This window comes from Thermothielavioides terrestris, chromosome 3, assembly GCF_000226115.1.
Source record: "Thermothielavioides terrestris NRRL 8126 chromosome 3, complete sequence".
NCBI classification, from domain to species: Eukaryota; Fungi; Ascomycota; class Sordariomycetes; order Sordariales; family Chaetomiaceae; genus Thermothielavioides; species Thermothielavioides terrestris.
In genome coordinates this window covers 3,972,998-3,993,798 of record NC_016459.1, presented here as the reverse complement: position 1 = coordinate 3,993,798, position 20,801 = coordinate 3,972,998, and the positions used below count along the sequence as shown (strand labels likewise).

General features: G+C 58.4%; 5 protein-coding genes and 1 non-coding gene across 6 annotated transcripts; 5 read left to right on the top strand and 1 right to left on the bottom strand.

Moving 5' to 3' along the window:
- The first annotated feature begins 1,816 nt into the window (after positions 1 to 1,816).
- Positions 1,817 to 3,312, top strand: THITE_128078 (uncharacterized protein). The gene is made up of 2 exons (XM_003654645.1): positions 1,817 to 2,198; positions 2,264 to 3,312. The coding sequence occupies exon 2, from the start codon at positions 2,404 to 2,406 to the stop codon at positions 2,920 to 2,922; it is 519 nt and encodes a 172-aa protein (XP_003654693.1). The 5' UTR covers positions 1,817 to 2,198; positions 2,264 to 2,403; the 3' UTR covers positions 2,923 to 3,312.
- Positions 3,313 to 4,844: 1,532 nt separating this feature from the next.
- THITE_51448 (uncharacterized protein) lies at positions 4,845 to 11,070 on the top strand (the record flags this gene model as incomplete). Its single annotated transcript, XM_003654644.1, has 5 exons — positions 4,845 to 6,892; positions 6,955 to 7,321; positions 7,433 to 9,238; positions 9,314 to 10,840; positions 10,942 to 11,070. The coding sequence occupies 5 exons, from the start codon at positions 4,845 to 4,847 to the stop codon at positions 11,068 to 11,070; spliced, it is 5,877 nt and encodes a 1,958-aa protein (XP_003654692.1).
- A 722-nt stretch (positions 11,071 to 11,792) lies between these two features.
- THITE_159973 (uncharacterized protein) lies at positions 11,793 to 13,614 on the top strand (the record flags this gene model as incomplete). Its single annotated transcript, XM_003654643.1, has 3 exons — positions 11,793 to 12,205; positions 12,269 to 13,083; positions 13,562 to 13,614. The coding sequence occupies 3 exons, from the start codon at positions 11,793 to 11,795 to the stop codon at positions 13,612 to 13,614; spliced, it is 1,281 nt and encodes a 426-aa protein (XP_003654691.1).
- A 994-nt stretch (positions 13,615 to 14,608) lies between these two features.
- On the bottom strand, positions 14,609 to 14,693 carry THITE_t91. Its single transcript has one exon. It is a non-coding gene; the product is annotated as a tRNA-Gln (tRNA).
- A 432-nt stretch (positions 14,694 to 15,125) lies between these two features.
- On the top strand, positions 15,126 to 18,676 carry THITE_52692 (uncharacterized protein; the record flags this gene model as incomplete). The annotated part of the gene is made up of 6 exons (XM_003654642.1): positions 15,126 to 15,603; positions 15,646 to 15,927; positions 16,063 to 17,457; positions 17,509 to 17,816; positions 17,910 to 18,540; positions 18,636 to 18,676. 6 exons carry the CDS (start codon positions 15,126 to 15,128, stop codon positions 18,674 to 18,676), a joined length of 3,135 nt encoding a protein of 1,044 aa, XP_003654690.1.
- Positions 18,677 to 19,563: 887 nt separating this feature from the next.
- Positions 19,564 to 20,721, top strand: THITE_2130104 (uncharacterized protein; the record flags this gene model as incomplete). Its single annotated transcript, XM_003654641.1, has 2 exons — positions 19,564 to 19,775; positions 19,839 to 20,721. 2 exons carry the CDS (start codon positions 19,564 to 19,566, stop codon positions 20,719 to 20,721), a joined length of 1,095 nt encoding a protein of 364 aa, XP_003654689.1.
- Positions 20,722 to 20,801: the final 80 nt, after the last annotated feature.

Below are 20,801 nucleotides of genomic sequence, written 5' to 3'. Positions count from 1 at the left end.
AACCTATTTCCGGATGCGAGTTCTCTTTCGGGTCGTGGCAACTGCGCTGCAACGGTTCAATGGTTCGCACGCTCCACTAGTTGCACTAGGCAGCTCCCAAGCTCGCCAGCAGCTGCCGCCACTGGCTTGTTGCTGCCTAGTCCCCACCCCCATGCACGACCCAGGACCCAAAAATGTCGGCTCGCCAGCGCTAGCCCCAACTGGGGCAAGCGCCAGGGACCGGGGAGACGATCGTTTCCTAAACAGGCACGAAGGGCCTCGACGGTTATAAGCTAAGGGTTTTCAGCAAGAGCACCCGAATCAAGTCGCTAGATCTTAAAGAGGTCCCACCAAGACTAATTTCGGCCAATTGTCGACAATGTTTTTACAGCGTCAGTACCCCGCCAAGACCGCCAAGGGGTTTGCACTATCGCTATAGGTTAGCTACGGGTTAGTTCGCCAGGGGTACGAGGGGCGGCGTTAGCCCCCCGCTAGTTAGGGTTCGGGTTAATGGTTAGGATTCGGGTTAAGGTTAGGGTACGGGTTAACTTCGTTTCCTTTTTTTTCGATTTAGTTGAGGTTTCGCGAAGTTGTTGCTACGAGTCTTTGCAATTCTTCGTTGTTGATGTTGCTCGAAGTCGTGGCGACCCCGCTCACCCCGTGGCGATTTGTAAATACTTGTAAGCGGTAGATTCCGAAATTAGTCTTGGCGGGACCTCTTTAAGGATAACCATCAAGTCTCGGCAGTGCGGGCGAGCGTTCACGTTCGGCGCCATGGTGCCAGAGACACCGACGCACTGGGGGCCATGTGGGCAGATGCCGCGGTTCGTATGGCATCCTGCGCCTTCCCTGTCGCTCATCACCTCCCGATTCCTCCCAGTTCTTGCGCCTTGCCGGGTTCGAGTTCCTCATTCCTCCCTCGTTCGTTCCCTCCCAATGCTTGTCCACAGTCTTCACTCTTTTGACTTTGGGACACGCTCAACTCTCCCTCACTGTGGACATAGCATCATTCCAAAACCATAGGCCTTCCGTCATTCCTTCTGGACTGAATTGTTTGGACTCCGACCTGCCACCGATCTCCTGCCCTCATTGTGGGTTGCCATGACGCCCTGACCGTGTCTGTGCAACGTTTTTGGGAAGCAGCAAGATGCGACTTCCGCCGCTGGGGCCCCTCCCGGATAAGGCCCGGGAGAAGCGGCTCCTCGGGCAGGTCTTGGGCGCGGTCGGTAACGTATTGTGTGACGCACTGCCCGGCGCCCCGGGCTGCGAGAGCGCGAAACCCTCCCCGACTCCCACTCCGGCGCCGACTCAGGATCCCCCGGCAGCGACCCCGACGCCGCCCGCTGCTTCGCCTACACCTGCGAACAACAACCCCCCAGCGCAGCAGTCTCCGCCGCCAACCACCACGACCGGCTCGACCGGCACGGGTTCCAATGGTTCGGGAAACTCGGGCTCTAATGGTTCGGGAAACTCGGGTTCCAATGGTTCTGGAGACTCGGGCTCCAACGGCTCAGGAAACTCGGGTTCCTCAAACTCCGGGTCTTCGAATTCGGGTTCATCCAACTCCGGTTCCAACGGCTCTGGATCTTCTAGCTCAGGCTCCAATAACGCAAACTCGTCCAACCCCGGATCTGGGTCTTCGAGCTCCGACACGGGAAATTCGGGCTCTAACAACGGCAATTCCGGTTCTTCCGGCTCAGGTTCTACCGCAAACTCGGGTTCTGGATCCGGCAGCGGTGGTGGCGCGGCGGCGGGGCCCTCTGTCGGTATTACCTCCCACGCTACTGACACCACGACCACGGGCAGCAATGGGAGCGGGTCCGGAAGTGGGAGCGGCGGCTCAGTGGGTGCAGGCACCGCGTCGCAGGGGGGCCAAAGCCAGGGCTCCGGCTCTCAATCGGGCTCAGGAACTGGGTCCAACTCTGGCGGGTCTGGCGCCGCCGGCCCTTCTGTGACCCAGGGCGGTACGAGTGCAACTCCGGCCTCCGGATCGACCTCTTCTGCGACGGCTTCAAGTGTGCTTACCGACAACGGCTTTGCTTCTACCGACTTCGGTGGACTGGCAGGATCGAGCGCTTCCGGAAGCGGCGGTAGCGCCGGCGCTGGTGGAAACGGAAGCTCGTCCACTGCAGGTGGCCCCAACAGCAGTGGGAATGGCGACGGGTCCGAGACCGGGTCGCGTCCGAGTTCCGTGCCGGGAATTGTCGGCGGAATTCTTGGTACGTTCGCCCCGTCCCCACCTTCCCCCCCCCCCCCCCCGAGTTGGCATTGACCGGTCCTCTAGCTGTACTGGTCCTCCTCTTCGTGATCCTTGCCCTGCTCCTCTACAAATATCGCCGTACTCGGCGTGTCCAGGCTTTCCTCACCAAGTTCACCCCTTTCAAGATCTCGCCGTACTCGGACTCTGAAAGGAAGCGGTCATCCATGGGCGCTGGCTTACTATTCACCGATGGCCACCACGGGGACGTCTTGATGAACGAGAAAAGGACCAGCATCGGATACGGCACCCTCCTACCCTCGCCCGTAACCCACCCGAGTCCGACTGCCGCCCGAGCCGAACGACCCGATGTTCCTCCGCCGCTGGTCACAACGGTCCCCGCCCGGCGGCCCGAGAGCCCAATGAGCCCCTTCGAAGTGTCTCCTATGTCACCCGGCTTTCCACAGACTCCACCGCCGACGGTACCACGCCGCTCCAGCCAGGATTCTGTCGGTGGAATCAGCATCGCCAGCAGCGGCGTCTTCTCGCCTTCCCTTCTTTCTTGGCCCATGCCGCCCTCCGCTGCGCCCAGTGCCGGGACCTCGCCGCCTACTACTTCCCACGGCAATGTCGCGGACCTGGCCGCGCGGTACAAACCTATGACGCCCACGAAGCCCACGACGCCTATGAAGCCGGTTGCCCCGCCTACGCCGTCGAACTGGAAGAAGCCGGCAGACTGGGATTAGCGGGTTTGTTTGCTTCGGCCGGTTTAAAACCTCACGTCTCCTTCCCGTCCAGTGGCGCCCGAGCTGCGCCGTCGCAGGGTTGAATGTCATGATATGAGCATGAGGTGTCGGGCGTCGTAGGGGGGATGATTCCTGTACAAGCACATGACTGTGCAACTTTCCTTTCTCTATGTTGTGCGACAGGCTCCGATGACTCGAAGCAGCTGTCGTTGCTTGTTTGTTCTCCACCCATTCTTGAAGGCGGCGGAACTGGGGTTTGAAATCTAAAATAATACCAACCCTTGTCCCCATATACCCCCACGTCTCAAGTTATAGACAGACACCCTAATAAGCTTGTTAATGCTTCCTGTATATACTTGAGAAAATACCAGCTCCCTTCCATTCGGGTTTACCTCTGGTTCCTCCTGCGCTTGGATCTCCGTCCTCCGCTACATCGATCATTTCACTCAGTCGGTCGTCCCAACCGCCATATCTCCAACGGCTTGTTGAGCGCCAATGTTTGTATTGAGAAGGACAGTTACGTTGCGATCCTATATTGCGAACCGAGATCGGACGCCCGGTCATGGCCGTAGGCAATCTGATTCGAGGGATAAGGATCCCGGTCCGCTTTAATATTCGCGTTAAGCTTCTCGTTAATTCTTCATTCAGTGCAGGTGGTACGGTCTATGGCAAGCTCAACTGAATTACCTGCAGTGTATTCATGACAATTTGATACCCGCTGGCTTCGTCTAAGAGCTATTTCTCCTGTGAAGCACACTTCCTGGCCAATGCGGCGCACCAGGGTGTCTGACGGGGATGCTCGTTAATCTGTCACTTTCCGCTGGCAGTTCCAAGGAGAGTGTTAGGGGAATGGCTTGTATTGAATATTAGTGGCCCGAGTTCGGGAGGCTACCGCTGTCTTCATTTGCGGAAGATAACCTTCAAAACATTGTGGAATCTACGAGAAATCCATGACAGAGTGGACAACGCCGTCTGGATCGAGGTGGGCGGGTTGGCCACAAACGGAAGTGAGGAAGAGCCGGCGGCAGGGAGCAAGACTATAGAACTTCTGAGTTATCGCGCACTATGGCCCCTAAACACCTTATGCACGCTTCCGTCGGCGGCAGCCGGGCAGTGTTGTTGTGCACCACAAGATGACTCACTAGTGACTGTTGGATGCACGAGGCAGAGAAAGGGAGGACCAATAGAGTTCAAGGAAGACAAAGCTGTTTGTCTAACTATCAGGTACTGGATACAAGGAGCAGTGTACCTTAGTGTACCTTAGAAGGGACAGAACGAGCCTTCCATGCAATCCCTTCCATATCATTCACCGAGTTTCATCTACCAACCACCGCGGCCTGAGCAAACGCTCAGTGCTTTTCGGTTGGAGCCCGCTTTTCTCCTGCATTCCGTCGTCCTCTCCTCCGGCCAACCAGCCTTTGGGGATAAGTGAGGCCTACAGTCTGCCCCGCAAGCCTTGCCACGACGTTGGCCAACAAGACTGGCCACGGCCGGGAAGAGGCAGACAGGAGGCAGACACGACCGGCATAGCCCATATTAGGTAGTCTGGGTAGTCCAAGGGTCGCTATGCAGAGAAGCACTTTCGCCTGCTGCCTGGGATTAAAACCGCGACGGGCACCCGCCATTATTCACTCTTCGTCATTTTCTTGCTTTGACTGGATTCCTTTTTTTTCTATCTGCACTGCTAGGCTCTTCTTCATTCCACTTTATTCAAGCCCGGGTGTGAGGGTTCAGGAGTTCTGACCTACCTGATCACACTTTTCGACCCGAAACCCCGAAATTTACCTGGTACTTCCAAGTGCTCGCGTTCCCCCCCCCCCCCCTTTTCAATCTTGAACCAGGTGCGACCCGTAAAGGCTGCAACTTATCTTCCACTGGGCCACCTGACTAATCGGTTGCAAAATATGCAGGCAAAGTCCAGTATGGCATCACGAGGTCCCCGTGGTTGGCGCGGCGCCGGTGGAAGAGGAGGGCATGGGTCTTCCGCTCGCGGAGGGCCAGCTTCGCGGGGCCGGCGCATCTGCCAGCACTTCCTGAGCGGGCGATGCAACTTCGGGTCTTCGTGCAAGTTTTCCCACGAGTCACAAGGCATACCCCGCGATGAGACGCCATCTTCGGGCGCGATGGCAGCCGGAAGGTTGCAAACCCGAGAGGACTATTCCGACTTCCGAAGCAGCATCCGCCGACACAACAACGCATCCCAGTTCAGTCTTTCCTGGCAGGCGTGCGCAGAGACATGGGAACTGGCGGCTAAGGTCCTGGGCGGCAGCAACAGAGAGTGGCAGCAAGCTGTCGCACGGGACTTGGCGGACGACGAGCTTGGTGGTCTTTCCTTTGTGGCGCGGACCGTCCGGCTGTGCACCTCGCTTCCAAGCGATGAGAACTGCCTCGGCGTCGCGCGATCTTTTTTCCAAGCCATCACCCACTCTTCGTTCCTCCGGTGCCTGTCCATTGACAGCTTCGTGGGGACGATCTACCGTGTGATCGGCGGCAGCAACGGGGATCAAGGCATCGCCTTCTTCGGCAACTTGAACAAGCGGCTGATTCCAACAACACAAGCTTCGTCGACGTTCCTCGCTCTCATGGTGTTGACGCTGTACGAGCTTCTCCGCCGAGAACGGAAGTGTCTGCTAAATGACGACCTGACCGCGTTGCTGGGAGCACTTGACGACAAGGCCACGCAGATCAGAGAGGGAAACACCGGCGATCTTGGTGTTGCAGCGAGCCTTGACACTGCGCGAGCACATATTGACATGATTCGGCGGATGGCAGATGCGGCGCGCGGCTGCCTGGCTAACGACGATCCAGCGGACATCACCGCTCCCAGGTCGGCCAGTAACATTCTGTCGACTTTTCCCATGGAAGTGATCGTCCCCGGCGGCAAGCACGATAATGACTTTGCAGACATCACCACGATCCAGATATTTCCGACCTTCGGGGAGATCACAAGCGAGGTCTCGGACTACCTGCCCGTGACCGACTTCACACAGCCCCATTTTCTCGCGGACCCTGTGCAGCGCCACCTGGATTCTGCCTTTCGCCTCCTGCGCCACGACATCTTTGGACCCCTCAAGGAGGTCATCGGGTTCGTTCTGGCCCAGCCAGATGTCCCCCACGCAGCATCATTGAGCCGGTTTATCGGCGGTAACATTCGAGCCCACAGTTACTCCAGGGCCAGGATCCAGCACGTCTTCATCGATCGTGGACTGGAGGCGATCGTCTCGTTCAGCGAGCCGCCGCAGCTTCGCAAGCATTCTCTAGGTGACCGCCGGCGCTGGTGGCAGCAGTCCTCCCGGCTCGAACCCGGCAGTCTCATCTGCTGGGTCTCGGCACGAGGGGACGAAAAGTCGTTCTTGTTGTTTGTTGTCAGCCAAAAGAACACCGAAGATGTTCCGGAAGGGAAGAACGAAAGTACCCTCGTTTCAGAGCACTTCAATCCCTCTGTGACCGTACGGCTGGCGTCTGAGTCCCTGCCCAACCTCTCCGTTCTCAGTCAGTTGTATGTCCGGAAGCAGGAAGGCTTGCTGATCCAACTTCCCGGCCTTATCCCCGAGACCTTTGTGCCCATCCTCGAGAATTTGCAACAGATGATGCGCGATGGGAACCTGGCATTTCGCCAATGGATTCTGCCGGGTCCCAGCGGTGGCCAGGCGTCTACGCAGGTACCTGCACCTGCCTACGCTCGTCGAGCCGGGTTTAGATTCCGGCTCAACTCAATCATTCGGACGCCGGGCGATGCGGACCTCTGTCTCGACCCGACAAATCCCAACGACAGCGTTAGTCCCGAGGCGCTTGAAACCGCCACGGGGCTCGACCGTGGGCAGGCGGAAGGCCTGATCGCAGGCTTGAGCTGCGAGTACGCGCTCATCCAAGGCCCGCCGGGGACTGGAAAGTCCTACCTCGGTGTCCAGCTGGTGAGGGTCCTACTGGACCACAAAGCTGAAGCAGACCTTGGTCCCATTCTCGTTATGTGAGTTGTGCCGGATCATCCAAGATCATTTTCGCTGTACGCTCTTCGCTCACGCCACGCAGTTGTTACACCAACCATGCACTAGACCAGTTCCTGAAACACCTGATGCAGGTTGGCATCGACAAGATCATTCGAATCGGTGGTCAGAGTCGATCTGAGGAGCTCGACGGGAAGAACCTGAAGGTGGTGAGCAGAGATGCCCCGAAGACCAGATTAGAGAACCAGATTCTCGCCCAGGGCTACTCGGAGTCAAAAAAGTGCTTGGAGACTGCAGGGAACCGCCTGAAGCCCCTCCACCAGGTTCGCAAAGCCCATCCCAGCTGGAACAGTCTCCAAACGTTTTTGCGGCGACGTCTTCCGCGCATCGCGGTCCAGTTTGAAGCCCGGGACAGCAAAGAGTTCATAGTAGTTGGCCGTGATCCGCTCAAAGTCTGGCTGGGCAAGAAGAATCCGAATCATGAGGGCGCCGATTCGACCATCGATATGGAGGAGCTACGTCTCCGAGCCGAACAGAGCATCCACTCGCTTACTCACCCAGAGCGCTGGGTCCTGGCCGAGAGCTGGGTTGATCAATTGGTCCAGGAACAAACCGACGGAATCTTCGAGCTCCTCGACGGGGCCAAACGATGCCGCGAGAACCTCCGTGACGTCCACGACGATGTGAGCCGGCGAACGCTCCTTCAGGCCGATGTTGTGGGCGTGACCACGACCGGGCTGGCTCGCAACATCAAGATGCTGCGCCGTCTTGGGTCCAAGGTCATCATCTGCGAGGAGGCAGCCGAGGTGATGGAGCCGCACCTCATCTCCGCCTTGATGCCGGGGGTTGAGCACTTCATCCAGATCGGCGACCACAAACAGCTTCGCCCGCAAATCCAGAACTACCTCCAGTTCAGCCTGGAGACACCGGCCGGTCGTGCTTATCAACTCGACCGCAGTCAGTTCGAGCGCCGAGCCGTGGGTGAGCCGGGCCTGCCGCCGTTGCCAGTCGCGCAACTCAAGGTCCAGCGGCGCATGCGGCCTGAGATTTCCCAACTTATCAGGAGGGTGTATCCCAATCTCGAGGACCACGGTTGCGTCAAGGACCTTCCATCCGTCATCGGAATGCGCGACAACCTCTTCTGGCTCGATCACAGCCATCCCGAGGACGGCAAAGAAGATGACGCCCACTTGAAGTCGCATAGCAACCCCTGGGAGGTGGCGATGTCGGTCGCTCTCGTGCGCCATCTCGTTCGGCAAGGAGAATACAATAGCACGGACATTGCCCTCCTCACGCCGTACACCGGGCAGCTTCAAAAGCTTCGTGCCGCTCTGAGCCAGGATTTCGAGGTCTTCCTCAGCGACCGTGACATGGAGAAACTCGCCATGGAGGGCTTCGAGGCCGATCTGGGGGAGGAAGCGAAACCAGCCTCTGGACCAGCGAAGGCAGTTGAGAAGAAGCAGCTCTTGAAAACAATCCGGCTAGCCACCGTCGACAACTTCCAAGGCGAAGAGGCCAAGGTCATTGTTGTTTCTCTTGTCCGCAGCAACAGCAACTGCAAGGTCGGCTTCCTCCGCACGGAGAATCGCATCAACGTGCTTCTCAGCCGCGCGCAGCACGGCATGTACCTGATCGGAAACGCGAAGACGTACCAGAATGTGCCAATGTGGGCCGAGGTTCTCCAGCAGCTGATCGAGAGGAATGCGGTTGGCACGTCGATTGCCTTGACCTGTCCCCGACACCCGGAGACACCGATCCTCTGCTCCGAGCCCGGGGACTTCGCGGCCAAGAGTCCCGAAGGTGGCTGCTCATTGATCTGCGACCAGCGTCTCGAACCTTGCGGCCACCGATGCCCGGCACCGTGCCACTCCCGCCGGCTCCACGAGGCGTTTGATTGTCTGCAGCCCTGTCCTCGGCTGCGCTCGACCTGTCAACATCCATGCCGAAGGCTCTGCGGCCAGGAGTGTGGGCCGTGCATGGTCAAAGTCGACGGGGTCAAGCTGCCCTGCGGTCACGTCCAGGACAAGGTGGCCTGCCACCGCACGCTTGATCTAGCGTCGATCAAGTGCTCTCGCAATGTGGAGAAGGAGGTTCCGGGGTGTGGACACTTGGTGATAGTTCCTTGCTACAAGGACGTGACATCGGAACTGTTCTCTTGTCCGACGAAATGCACCGAGGTCCTCAAATGTGGCCACCAGTGCCCTGGTGCATGTGGACAGTGCCGAACGAAGAATGACAGCGGCACCGTCAAGTTCACTCACCGGAAGTGCAACAAGATCTGCGACCGCCCCTTTGGCACCTGCAATCACCGCTGTTCGAGGACATGCCATGATAGAGAGGCTTGTGGGACTTGCACAGAGAGATGCGAGGTAGGTGGCCGCTTGCATCACGCACTTCCACACCCTGTCATAAGGTTGTATACAGTTACGCTAATAACCTTACAGGTCCGCTGCCCTCATTCTCGCTGCAGCCAAGCATGCCGGAAACCCTGCGCTCCGTGCATCGAAAAATGCACCTGGTTCTGTGAGCACCGCGGGTCTTGCTCGATGCCATGCGCAGCTCCTTGCGACCGACTTCCGTGTGACAAACGCTGCACCAAAACACTGAAATGCGGCCACCAGTGTCCGAGTTTCTGCGGGGAGGAGTGTCCTCAGGATCTGTGCCAAGTGTGCTGCACTCGCAAGGACGCGCGTGTGGACTTGATGGAGTTCAAGACATACGGCGAGATTGATCTTGACGAGACGCCCATCGCGGTCCTCGGCTGCGGCCACTTCTTCACCGGCGAGACGTTGGACGGCCATGTGGGCATGGGTAATGTCTACACTTCCGATAGGTCCGGCCGCTACAATGGCCTCCAGGAGCTTTCCGGGGCGCTGACGGCCATCCCGGCGTGCCCGGACTGCCGGGTGCCCATCCGCCAATTCGCTACGCGACGGTACAACCGGGTCGTCAACAAGGCCGTTCTGGACGAGACGTCGAAGCGGTTGCTCCTCGCGGGACGTCATCGGCTGGATGAGCTCGAGAGGCGGGTGACTGACATCGAAAAGGAGCTTTCCGAGTCCAGAGACGCGGTCATCACTGCGCACCCGGACAGGCGCGACCCAACACCCGGCCGGTACAAGGATGCCATATCGCTGATGAAAGAAACGGCCAAGCTGCGGCGGGAGATGGACACCGAGCATCAACCAACCAAAAAACTGCTCGACGCGATCAAGACCTTCCAGCGACTTGCACGCGAGCGAACTTCCCTGGATCAGAATCTGCAAGCCCTCAACCTGTCGGGCGCCAACAACACCTCCGTCGCGGGCTCTGCCATCCTGCAGCCCGTTTACGACCAACAAATCACTCTCGGCGCCCACCGCCTCGAGCTCCGCATCTGGGAAGCCGTTCTCCGCGACAGCTTCACCCTCCTTTCCAAGCGCAGCGGCCCGCTCGTCACCCCCGACATCCCGGGCGGCCCGCTGGACCAACAGTCCGCCAGCTTCCTGAAGCAATGCAAAGTCCTCATCTACCGCGCAACCGAAGCGAAGCTTCCCCGACTAGTCATCCAAACCGCGCTCTCCTTCGCGCGCATCGCCCAGCTCGACGGATGGTACCGGCGCGCCACCTCCACTGCCGCCGCCGCCGCCGCAGCCGTGGCCAACCCCACCGCGCCCCCTCCCGCCAATCCCCCAGCGAAACAAGCAGGCAACAGCAGCAGCAGCGGGAGCAGCAGCGACGAGCCCGCCGACACCACCGACACAGCGCGCAAGCTCCTCGCCGCCGCGCTGGACCTGTGCGCGTCCCTCCCGGGCAGCGACGGCGAGGCGTACCGCGCCGAGATGGAGGAGACGATGCGGCTGTTCGACGGCCCGCGGTACGAGACGGTCTCGCCGGAGGAGATCGCCGCCATCAAGAGCGCCATGGTGGCGGGGCCGGCGGGGATGGCGACGCACGCCGGGCATTGGTATACCTGTCGGAACGGGCATTCGGTGAGTAACTGCCTACCTACGTGCTTTCGTTCGTCCATGCTGTTGTGATTGGTGAGATTGAGCAGTGGCGGGGGGAAAGTGCTGACTTGATCGTGCGGTAGTTTGCCATCGGGGAGTGTGGCATGCCGATGGAGAGGGCGCGGTGCCCTGAGTGCGGCGAGGTTATTGGTGGGGAGGACCACATGCTGGCAGAGGGCGTGCAGAGGGATCTGCGGATGGAGATGGCTTAGCAAAGGGGGTGGCGGTGAGTGAGGTTGAGTACGTGCGTGAGGACTGGGAGGCGAAGGGGCCGTGGCCGGCTACGGTTAAGGTTTGTTGGGGCGAGTGAGGTGTGGGAGGTATTGGGGTGGTGTGGTTGCGGGTTGGTGGCGGTGGCTGAAGTTGGGAGATTGTGGCTTTTGATGCCCAGGGGGGTCGCACAGTTGGACACCGTTTGATACCACTTTTCTTGGACTGCGTCCTTTGTCTCCTTATTTGTGTCAAATGCTGTAATACTCGAGGTAGCCTTCAATCGTGACTAGGTGTCTCCCTATCGTCTCCCGTCACGGGCGGGCCCCCCCTAGGCCAATGGAGGTATGCCGAGTCGACCAAACGCGGTTGCGACCTTACCCTATCCTTTCCGAGACTGCAAAGCGCAGCAGCGCAGCAGCTGAGTTGCCAACTAGGCATGGGCAGCGGGGTAAACGCACAGCCGCGGCCCTGCACCTGCACAGCCCACTGGGAAGAAAGAGACGAGATGAAATTAAACGGACATGGCGGGGAAGTGGGGGAGCATTGCGGAAAGCCAGAGCTCCGTTGGAGCCTCGTCTGCTTGCTTCAACTTCTTTTCTCCTTGATTTCGAGGTCGGTCAGCATGGATGATATCCCTATCTGGTGAGTCGACGGTGGCCATCGGACAACCCTTGAAGCACAGTTCTTACTGGGTCTTCGTCTCCGCGCCGACAACTTTAACATGGACCCTGTCAGCATTACGACCGGCGCTTTGGGCCTTGCTAAAACCGTGCTCGACGCTACGGCGCTCATCAGGAGTGCCGTGGACAATTTCCGGGACGCGGCCGCGGTCGCTCGCGACATCGAAGACGAGGTTTTGGTCATCCAAGCTTCTCTACGTCAAATCGAGACGGCACTGACACCAGACCCCTGGGTTGTTGGGCGTTTGGGCCTCGGCCATATATTCGAGATATCCGTCGAAGGTTGCTTGGAGATCCTGCAGGCCATCGACGCCGAGTTTTGGAGCCTCCACCGGCGTGACGACTGGCGAGCCCGGTTGGAGATATGGTGGAAGGAAGGGGACATTCGCCGCTTGCTTGGTAGATTGGACAGGAAGAAAGGGGCCTTGATGCTCCTGGTGCAGGCGCTGAACTTGTAAGCCGCTGTCTCGAGTAAACCTTTCCGTTGGACTTACTAACGACTATCCACGCTTCGCAGGCGGTCCGTATTGGATTTGCAAGTCTTGCTACACCAAAACCAGTCCACGCTCGACCTTGCGCGCCTTGGGCTGGATGACATGGTTCCCTCGTACCCCGCCATCAAGGGACACGGCCTGGACTCGGTTGCTTCTGAACTCTGTTCGAACGCTAGTCTGCTGGGAGATCGAGAATCTCTCCTCAGTGACACTCGCTTTGCGTTTGACGGCATCTGCTTCGGCAGCAAGGCGTATGCGCATGCAGTTGCCAGGGTGACGGCTGAGAAGAAGAAGGGAAACCGGACAGATCCGACGTCGACCGAAACACGGCCTGACGACCGGTTAGAGTCTGTCAACGAGAAGCACGGCCAACTGCCTGAAGACAAAGTCACTCCTATTATCCAGACAGGTGTCGATCCCGCAATCCACGAGGCAGTATGCATCAAGCTTCGTGAAGCGGAAGCGCGCATCAAGGCGCTCGAATGCGAGCTGCAGCATTATACTCGAACACGAGCCGGGAACGACGATGCCCGAAAAGAAGTGCTGCTTCTTGGGCAAGAAGGTCCTTCCCACCGGAAGGCGGCACTCATTAATGCTGCCAAGCAGAACGACAAGCCCTTGGTGTCCCATGCCACTCCGCCAGAACGAGAGACAACGAAAAAGGTCAGGACCAAGATTGGGGACTCGCCGTCGTCAAAAAAGTCTACCCAGGTTTCGCGGCGGTCTCCAAGCTTTTCGAAGGCCCACACAGCAGCACATGTCGAAGCACAGGATAGCATGGCCACGTCGGACAAACCTGCCGAGAAAGACATATCCCCACCAGACTCCAAGGAACGGGGTCCACGGACTAACGACAGGCCTCATTCGACTGTTACGAGAGCTCGAAGCCCAAGCGGTAACAGTTACATTTTGGTCGGCCCACCTGGCGGCAAGCAAACGAGATATCGAGACTTAAGCTTCGGAAGGCGATGTGTCTGAACCACTGCGTAGGATGGAAGCAATGAAGCTATCACGGAGTGCCAGATATATAGAGATGGTGATCAATGGTGGTGTTGTTGTTGTATTGATAGAGAAGACTGTAGTAGAGAGGGCTATCTTGGGCACCTAGATCTGTGGCTCTGGTAGATCCTAATTACGGTAGTTCGGCCCGAGGGTGCTGGATGGCCGGTATTGAGGCCCAAGTTCTGACACGATGGACCGGGAGCAGCTAGCGGTAAATGCAGCTACAAAGGCAGTCTTACAGCAGTCTCCCGTGGATACTAAATCATCCGACTATAGATTATCGTCTTAGGCAAAACAACTCCACAGAGCCACAGGCCACCATTTTGGAATGGCCCGAGAACGGAAGCACTTCAGCCGGAGTCCGTAAGCCGATTGTAAGGGTCACAATTCCCCCCTCCCTGAGAAAACTGGAACAGTGGGCGGGAAACGAGGACAGAAAAATGATCACACCGGTTAGGCCATGTCTTGTGGGCGAGACCCCCCTTCCCGGACATTGATGAGTTATCGGTGGCAGATGACTTCTCTGTAATTCCACCGTGCTCATTTCTCGGAAGCTCAGAAGTTGAGGCAGGAAGCTGTGTGGCACAATGTGGATGCGGAAAAGGGACGTAGATTGAACGTGCTCCGAATGAGAGGCTGGGAGTAGCGCAGAGGTCTATATACATGCGGGAGCAGCGCACCTCTGCTCATTACGTGACGGGGCAGCGTCTCTGGGATTCCGACAGATTCGGTTCTGGGTGGATGTATTTTAATCACACCCAGCACGATACGTGCCGCATCATCCGTGAATGGGAGATGCAGAAAGACTCAGTGCACGGACGAACATGAGGGGTATGAACCGCGAAACGATGCTGTCCTGTTGATCTGCGAACTGCGGGCGCAACTGCAGCAGCTTCTGGTACTGTTGCGACACGTCAAGCCCCCTCTTTGAAAACCACGTCACTCCTCAGCAGTCATGACAGAGAAGAAGAAGAGACTTAGCCATTCTTTAGATACTACTCATGCTAGAGTCCAGGGGCTCTGACCTCAGAGGGATCCAGTCGGGCTAGAGGGTTGGAGTTGAGAAGATAATAGACGTGTTGGACCACTGAGCTAAAAACTTTGGGTGCCCCATTTGTTGTTATTGGGACTTAGCTCAGTGCCGTTATGTTCTGACAAGACGCTCTTATTTCGGCGGCAAGGAGAGGAACCGGCTCAGAAACGAGATCTTGGAGAAAGCCACTGTGTGAGGGATCAATAAGGTGCTAAGAGATCGAACAATTCCAAGCGGAAAAGCGGTATCGCATCCAATTTGATGGCATAAAGAGAGTAAGCGGGCAAGCCTCAACATATTTCCTTGTTAGCTCCGGGGGCAAAAGTGTAGGTCCCACCCGGACTCGAACCGGGGTTGCCGGAATGTTCTGACAGAATCAGAATCCGGAGTGATAACCGCTACACTATGGAACCTTGCGCGCACTCCGATAATTTTGCGCTAATGTACGGAGTATGCAACTGCCTGTGGCAACCTCCATTCCGCCAGGCGCCGGATTTGACCCCTCACCAACTCTTTCGCCCTCCCTTGGCTTCGCCGCATTTGGCCATCACATTTCCGCGGTCCACAGCGCCGGGTCAGGCCATTCAAAGCTAGTGTGAGAGCGGGGTGTCATTCTGTCACGACCGCATTCACCAATCAGCACAGCAAGCCCCTTGGTGAAGACGTCATCGCCCACGTCCAAGTTACGTTTGATATCCAATTTGCAATCCGCTGGTCTAATCGGCTGCCATGGGATCTGCAATAAGGTCTCGTCCTTTGTAGGACTTGCAAACTGGCGGAGTTTAAAAATGCTTACACAACATTACTGGTGATGTGTTAATGAACCCAGCGCTGATCGCCCGACCATGCCTCACAACGTGCCCTGGGAAGTGTCCGTGAAAGACCACCCCGGATCCCCGGAGCAGGACATCCGGGACGAGCCCGATTGGATCCAGCTGCAGTCCCACGCGATCGGATTCAAGAACCGCGATGGCCGCCGGCCGGGACTCACCCACTTCGAGCGCGACCATGAAGAGGAGGTTGAGGCTGCCCGACGTCTCCGCGAGGAGCTGCACCACAAGATAGATCTCGGTAGCCTCGTAAACTTCCGCGATCTAATTCAGGACCAGCCTGACTTCCACCTCCGTCACCCGGAGAACCGGTCGCTGGGCTGGCGGTATGTGCTGGAAACGTCCGAGGACTGGGTCAAGAACAAGCAGAAATGGCCCGCCAACATTGAGAAATGGGAGAAGGAGAAGCAGGAAGCGGAAAAGAAAAAGAAGGAAGAGGAGGGGAAGAGTAAGGAGCGCGGCAAGCAAGGCGAGGGTAAATCCCAGGACGAGGGTCAGGAGCAGAAGGAAGAGGACCAGGGCCAGTCCATCGAAGAAAAAACGCCCGAGCTCACCCCTCAAGAACGCGCCCTGGCGGAGACATTTCGGCGAGAATCACGCTATATCGCCAGCCTGAAGCAGAACGACGGCAAGCAAGCATCGCCCCAGACGCGCAATCGATCGTCCGTCACCATTGACGAGCAGGACCAATTCTCGCCCGACAACTGGCTGCCGCGCTGCCCGGACTTGATCCGCCTCACGGGCAAGCATCCCATGAACGCCGAGCCTCCACTCATCCGGCTCTTCGAAGGCGGCCTGATCACCCCCAATGAGTCGCGTATGTGAAATTCCAGCTCCTTTTTTCCAATTACGGTTCCCGGTATAGGTCTTAGTTGCTCCTGAGACACTTCCTTTGATCCCTAGCTGCTCCCGAGCTGCTTCCGAAGTCCCGCTGACTCCTGTTGTTAAACAGACTTCGTCCGCAATCACGGCTCCGTTCCACGCCTGCTGTGGGAATTTCACCGGCTTGACATCGAGCACAACGGAAAGACTCTCTCTCTCACCATGGACCAGCTAAAGGAACGATACAAGGACCGCTTCATCAACATCCCCATCGCCATTGCCTGCACAGGCAACCGGCGCAAGGAGCTGAACCTCCTGCGCAAAACAAAGGGCGCCAACAACGCCGCCAGCTCGGTCGCCTGCGCTTACTGGAAAGGCCCACTGGTCCGCGACGTCCTTCTCTCCGCCGGCGTCCCCGAGAAGCTCCCTCCCTCCCCCAACGGCACCCGATACTGGGTCAACTTCGCCGGGGCCGACAGCCTCAGCGAGGGCGCGTACGAGACGTCCATCCCGTTCGACTACGTCATGGACCCGTCCAACGACGTGCTGCTCGCGCTCGAGATGAACGACCTGCCGCTGCCGCCGGACCACGGCTACCCGGTGCGGCTGATGGTGCCCGGCTGGGTCGGCGGGCGCTGCGTCAAGTGGCTGCGGCGCATCTGGCTCAGCGACCGCGAGACAGAGAGCTACTACCACGTGTGGGACAACCGCGTGGTGCCGCCGTTCGTGCGCGACAAGGACGGCGAGCTCGCCGAGGCGCTGTTCCGGCACCCGAGCACCATCTGCAACGAGCAGGTACTCAACTCGGTCGTGTGCAGGCCGGCGCACGGGGAGAAGATCGCGCTGCGCGAGGTGGAAAAGGGCGCAAAGTACAGGGTGCAGGGGTTTGCGTACAATGGAGCCGGGCACGAGGTGCAGCAGGTCGAGGTGTCGATGGACGAGGGAAAATCGTGGCTCTGTGCGGCCAGACAGTTTCCCGAGTATCCGATCCGGCACGGGAACAAGTTTTGGACGTGGCTGTTCTGGGAAGTCGAGGTCGAGCTCGCCGATCTAGTGCGCGCGCCGAGCATCATGGTGAGGTGCTGGGACACGCTCAAGAACACGCAGCCGAGGGAAATGAGGTGGAACATCCTGGGGATGATGAACAACGCGTGGTACACCGTCAAGACGGAAACACTACTTGACGGCGACGAAAGGACGCCTGCCGTGATCTTCCGGCATCCGACCGAGGCGGCTTCTTCGTCCGGCGGTTGGATGCAGCCGTCCGAGGAACTCAGGATTGCGCAGGCCAAGCAGGAGGCGGCGACGCCGCAGAAGCAGTTCACGCGCGAGGAGATTGAGAAGCACGACAAGGAGGATGACTGCTGGCTCGTGATCGACAACAAGGTGTACGATGTGACAAGCGTGCTCTCGTGGCATCCGGGTGGCAAAGCGGCCATCATGGGACACGCGGGACAGTGCCACAGTGCCACGACGGAAGAGTTCTCCAGCATTCACGACGACTATGCGTACCAGAAACTCCAAGGTTGGCGTGTTTCCTTCCCGAGAAACAACTGTCCACTGACAATGACCGCAGAATGCATCCTGGGCGCGGTGACGAAGAAGACAGCCAACTTCATCAAGCAGACCGCGGAGATCGCCGCCAAGGAGCGCGCCGAAAACGCCCAGCAACAAGGCGAGGGCGCCCGGCTAGCGCTCCAAAAGCACCGCTGGGTACCTGTGAAACTGATCGACCGTCGCTCCATCTCAAAGGACACGCGCACCTACACCTTCGAGCTGCCGCCCGGCAAGCCCGAGCTCGGCCTCGGCACCTGCCAGCACATCCAAGTCGGCTTCCACCTGCAAGACAAGATGCTCGTGCGGCCCTACACCCCAACCCGGCCCGTCATGCCTTCCGCGCCGCGCAGCCCGACACGCCAAGGGAGCGCAGCCGGCACCGCCCAAAAGCATACTCCCAAAGACGAATCCCGGCCTGAGCAACCACCCACCCCTCCCGACTCGCCCACCTCCACCACCTCCACCGCCAACAACAACAGCAACAAACCGGCCACCTTCGACCTCACCGTCAAAACCTACTTCCCGACCGACGCCCAGCCAGGCGGCGCCTTATCCAACCTGCTCGACTGCATGCCGCTAGGCGAGGAAGTTGAGATCCGGGGGCCGACGGGGGACATCGTGTACGCGGGCGACTCGGAGTTCTTGGTGGCGGGTGCGGGCGGCGCGGGCGGCGGGGCGACGCGGCGACTGCGCTTCCCGCGCGTGTCGCTCGTGCTGGGCGGGTCGGGCATCACGCCCGGGTACGCTTTGGTGGCGCGGATCGCGCAGGCCGGCGGCGGCGACATGACGGAGGTGCGCGCCGTCGACGCGAACCGCACCGAGGCGGACATTCTGCTCCGTGAGGACCTCGATCGGTTCGAGAGGCAGTCTGGCGGCAGGATCAGGTTCACGCATGTGCTCAGCCATCCTGGCGAGGGGTGGCGGGGGGAGAAGGGGCGGGTGGATGCGGCGATTTTGAGGAAGTACCTGTTTCCGCCGGGGGAGGGCAATGTGGTGTTTTTGTGTGGACCGCCCGGGCTGGTTCAGAAGGCGGCGTTGCCGGCGCTGAAAGGTGTGTTTGCATTCTTCCCCCTTCCCCAACCCCCGGGGGCCAACGGCGTCTGGCCAATATCGGAGCTAAGCATGGCTGCTAACGTGTGTTGCTAGAATGGGGCTACGTGGAGGACGAGAATATGTTTGGATTCTGAAAAGGTAAGCAAACAGGGTGCAGCATACCACGGCAAGAGGGGCGAGAATCTAGGTAGCACTCTTGCGAGTATAGCTCCGGCTCTTCCACCATTCCTGGTGAACTGGGTGAGCCGCGTGAGCCGGAGTAAGCTCTCTCCGCCTTGAGCTCACGCTGCTTACCCGGGTTGCGCGGCCGCCTGACCAGAGGCGGCCTGCCTGGTCGCTTGTGGGTGAAAGTATTAATGGGACAATTTAATAATCGGGTTGAGACAGTGGAATTCGGCACACTTGATTAAGCCATAAAGTTGTGTCAGCAATACAGGGAACTTGGTGATATCGTCCGTGGTGTTTTGGTGATCTGGTCTGTTTTGTTTGTGTTTCGTCCGGAAGTATGTCTTCCCAAAGTCCCAATACCTCCCGCCTTGGTCCTCCACAATCTGGGGGCGATTGAAGGGGCCATTCGTCCGCTTTGGCATTTCCATAGTTCATTATCCTAATCCAAACGGAGAACCAGCGCAGTATGATCCACAATAAGCGGATGATTTAGTGTATGCCTTGCCAAAAATTGTTTTCAGCTGCTTTCAAGCTCGACAACTATCGATTCTAAGTGGGGAACAGACAACAGATTTCCACAATTCATTGGGCGTGGTGCCTCGGCCCCGAGGGCCTGGGTGCGTCCGAGAGACGATAGCACATCCATGACGGCCATGAGGATGACACGGGGAAGGACTGCAGCGGTCGCGGTGTCGGATATACTGAATCGGGAGGTACCTAGGCTGTATGACCTGACCTCCGTCCTCATTCTTGCCTTTTCTGCTTTCCTCTTCCTGTTTCCCACCACTTTTCTTTCTCTTGACCCCCTCTTGGTTTCCTCTTGCCCATCACGCCGGCAGTCGCTCGTTACAAAATGCGTTGTATCTTGCTCCGCGCGCTGATTGCGGGCGTCTCGCTCGTTAGTGCTTCACCCATCTCCTCGCAGCTGGCTACCCCGACAACATGCGTGGCCGACGAGTTGCTGGTTCTGCTCAGGGCGAATGCGGCCTCAGCCAGGCCGTTTTGCCGTACTTACCTCGGTTATGACTCGGCCTCCATCGTTGCAACCGTTACGCCGCCAGCAGTGTAAGCACCCTCTGTTGATGAGAACTCGTCGGTCTTGCTGGCAGATTGGTCTGACAAGCTCAGGACCATCGTCACAACCGAGACACGCACTACTACTCATTTGGCAACCGTAACCGTCACGGACATCGACACCATCTTCACAACCGTCATCGGAACAGTTGTCGTGGAGACCCAGACAATCACCATATCGCCGCCGGCCAAGCAACGCCGTCAGCCACTCACCGCCGTGAGCGACTACCCGGCTGCCTCCATCTCCAGCGCCTGCAGCTGCCTGAATGTTCGCAACTGCGGCAAGAAGGCTACCACCACCCTCCCTGCCGCAACCGAGACGTCTGTGGCCAGCACGGTTGTCATCGATACAACCGAGACGTCGACGCTGACTGAGGTCGCTACCACTACACTCGCGACGACCGAGACTTCGTCGGCTACGGTAGTCACAGTTGTCATCGCCACGCCGTCAACGGCGCCAAGCGGCAGCCGCATGGTGGCCACGACCTCGTCTGACGAGAAGTACTACCTCAAGAGCGTGCCGCTGGAGGGCTCTGGGGACCTGCTCGTCGTCGCGCAGGATGCCTCGCAGGCCATCGACACGTTCCAGCTCGACGATCAGGGCCTGCTGTCGTTCGTCAGCCCCGACCTCAACCAGCAGCTCGTGTATCCGTACTTCGCCACCATCTGGTGGATGAATACCGACGCGAAGAAGCTCATGTTCAACACGCAGGAGTTCATCGACAACTGGGACTACCTGGACTGGAAAAATTTCCAGTGGGTTGCGGACTCCCAGACGGGTGCTCTTACGGCGGCGAACGCAGGCCTCCCGTTGTATTCGCAGTTGTGTCTGAGTGGTCTTAATGGGGTACTCGAACAGGAGCTGATGATCGGTACGGCGACGCCAATGAAAGGTTCCGGTTGTATCCCGGCTACCATCTCGTTGGAGTCGGCCTGAACTTGTCGAGGAAGGAAAAGTTCCCTGATATGCAGTCTCCAGATTCTTAGTGCGTCTTCTAATTAACGTATCTTGATTCT

Bases quoted from the DNA above. Each gene is read 5' to 3' on its own strand.
- THITE_128078 (XM_003654645.1), top strand. From the start codon at position 2,404: ATGGGCGCTGGCTTACTATTCACCGATGGCCACCACGGGGACGTCTTG.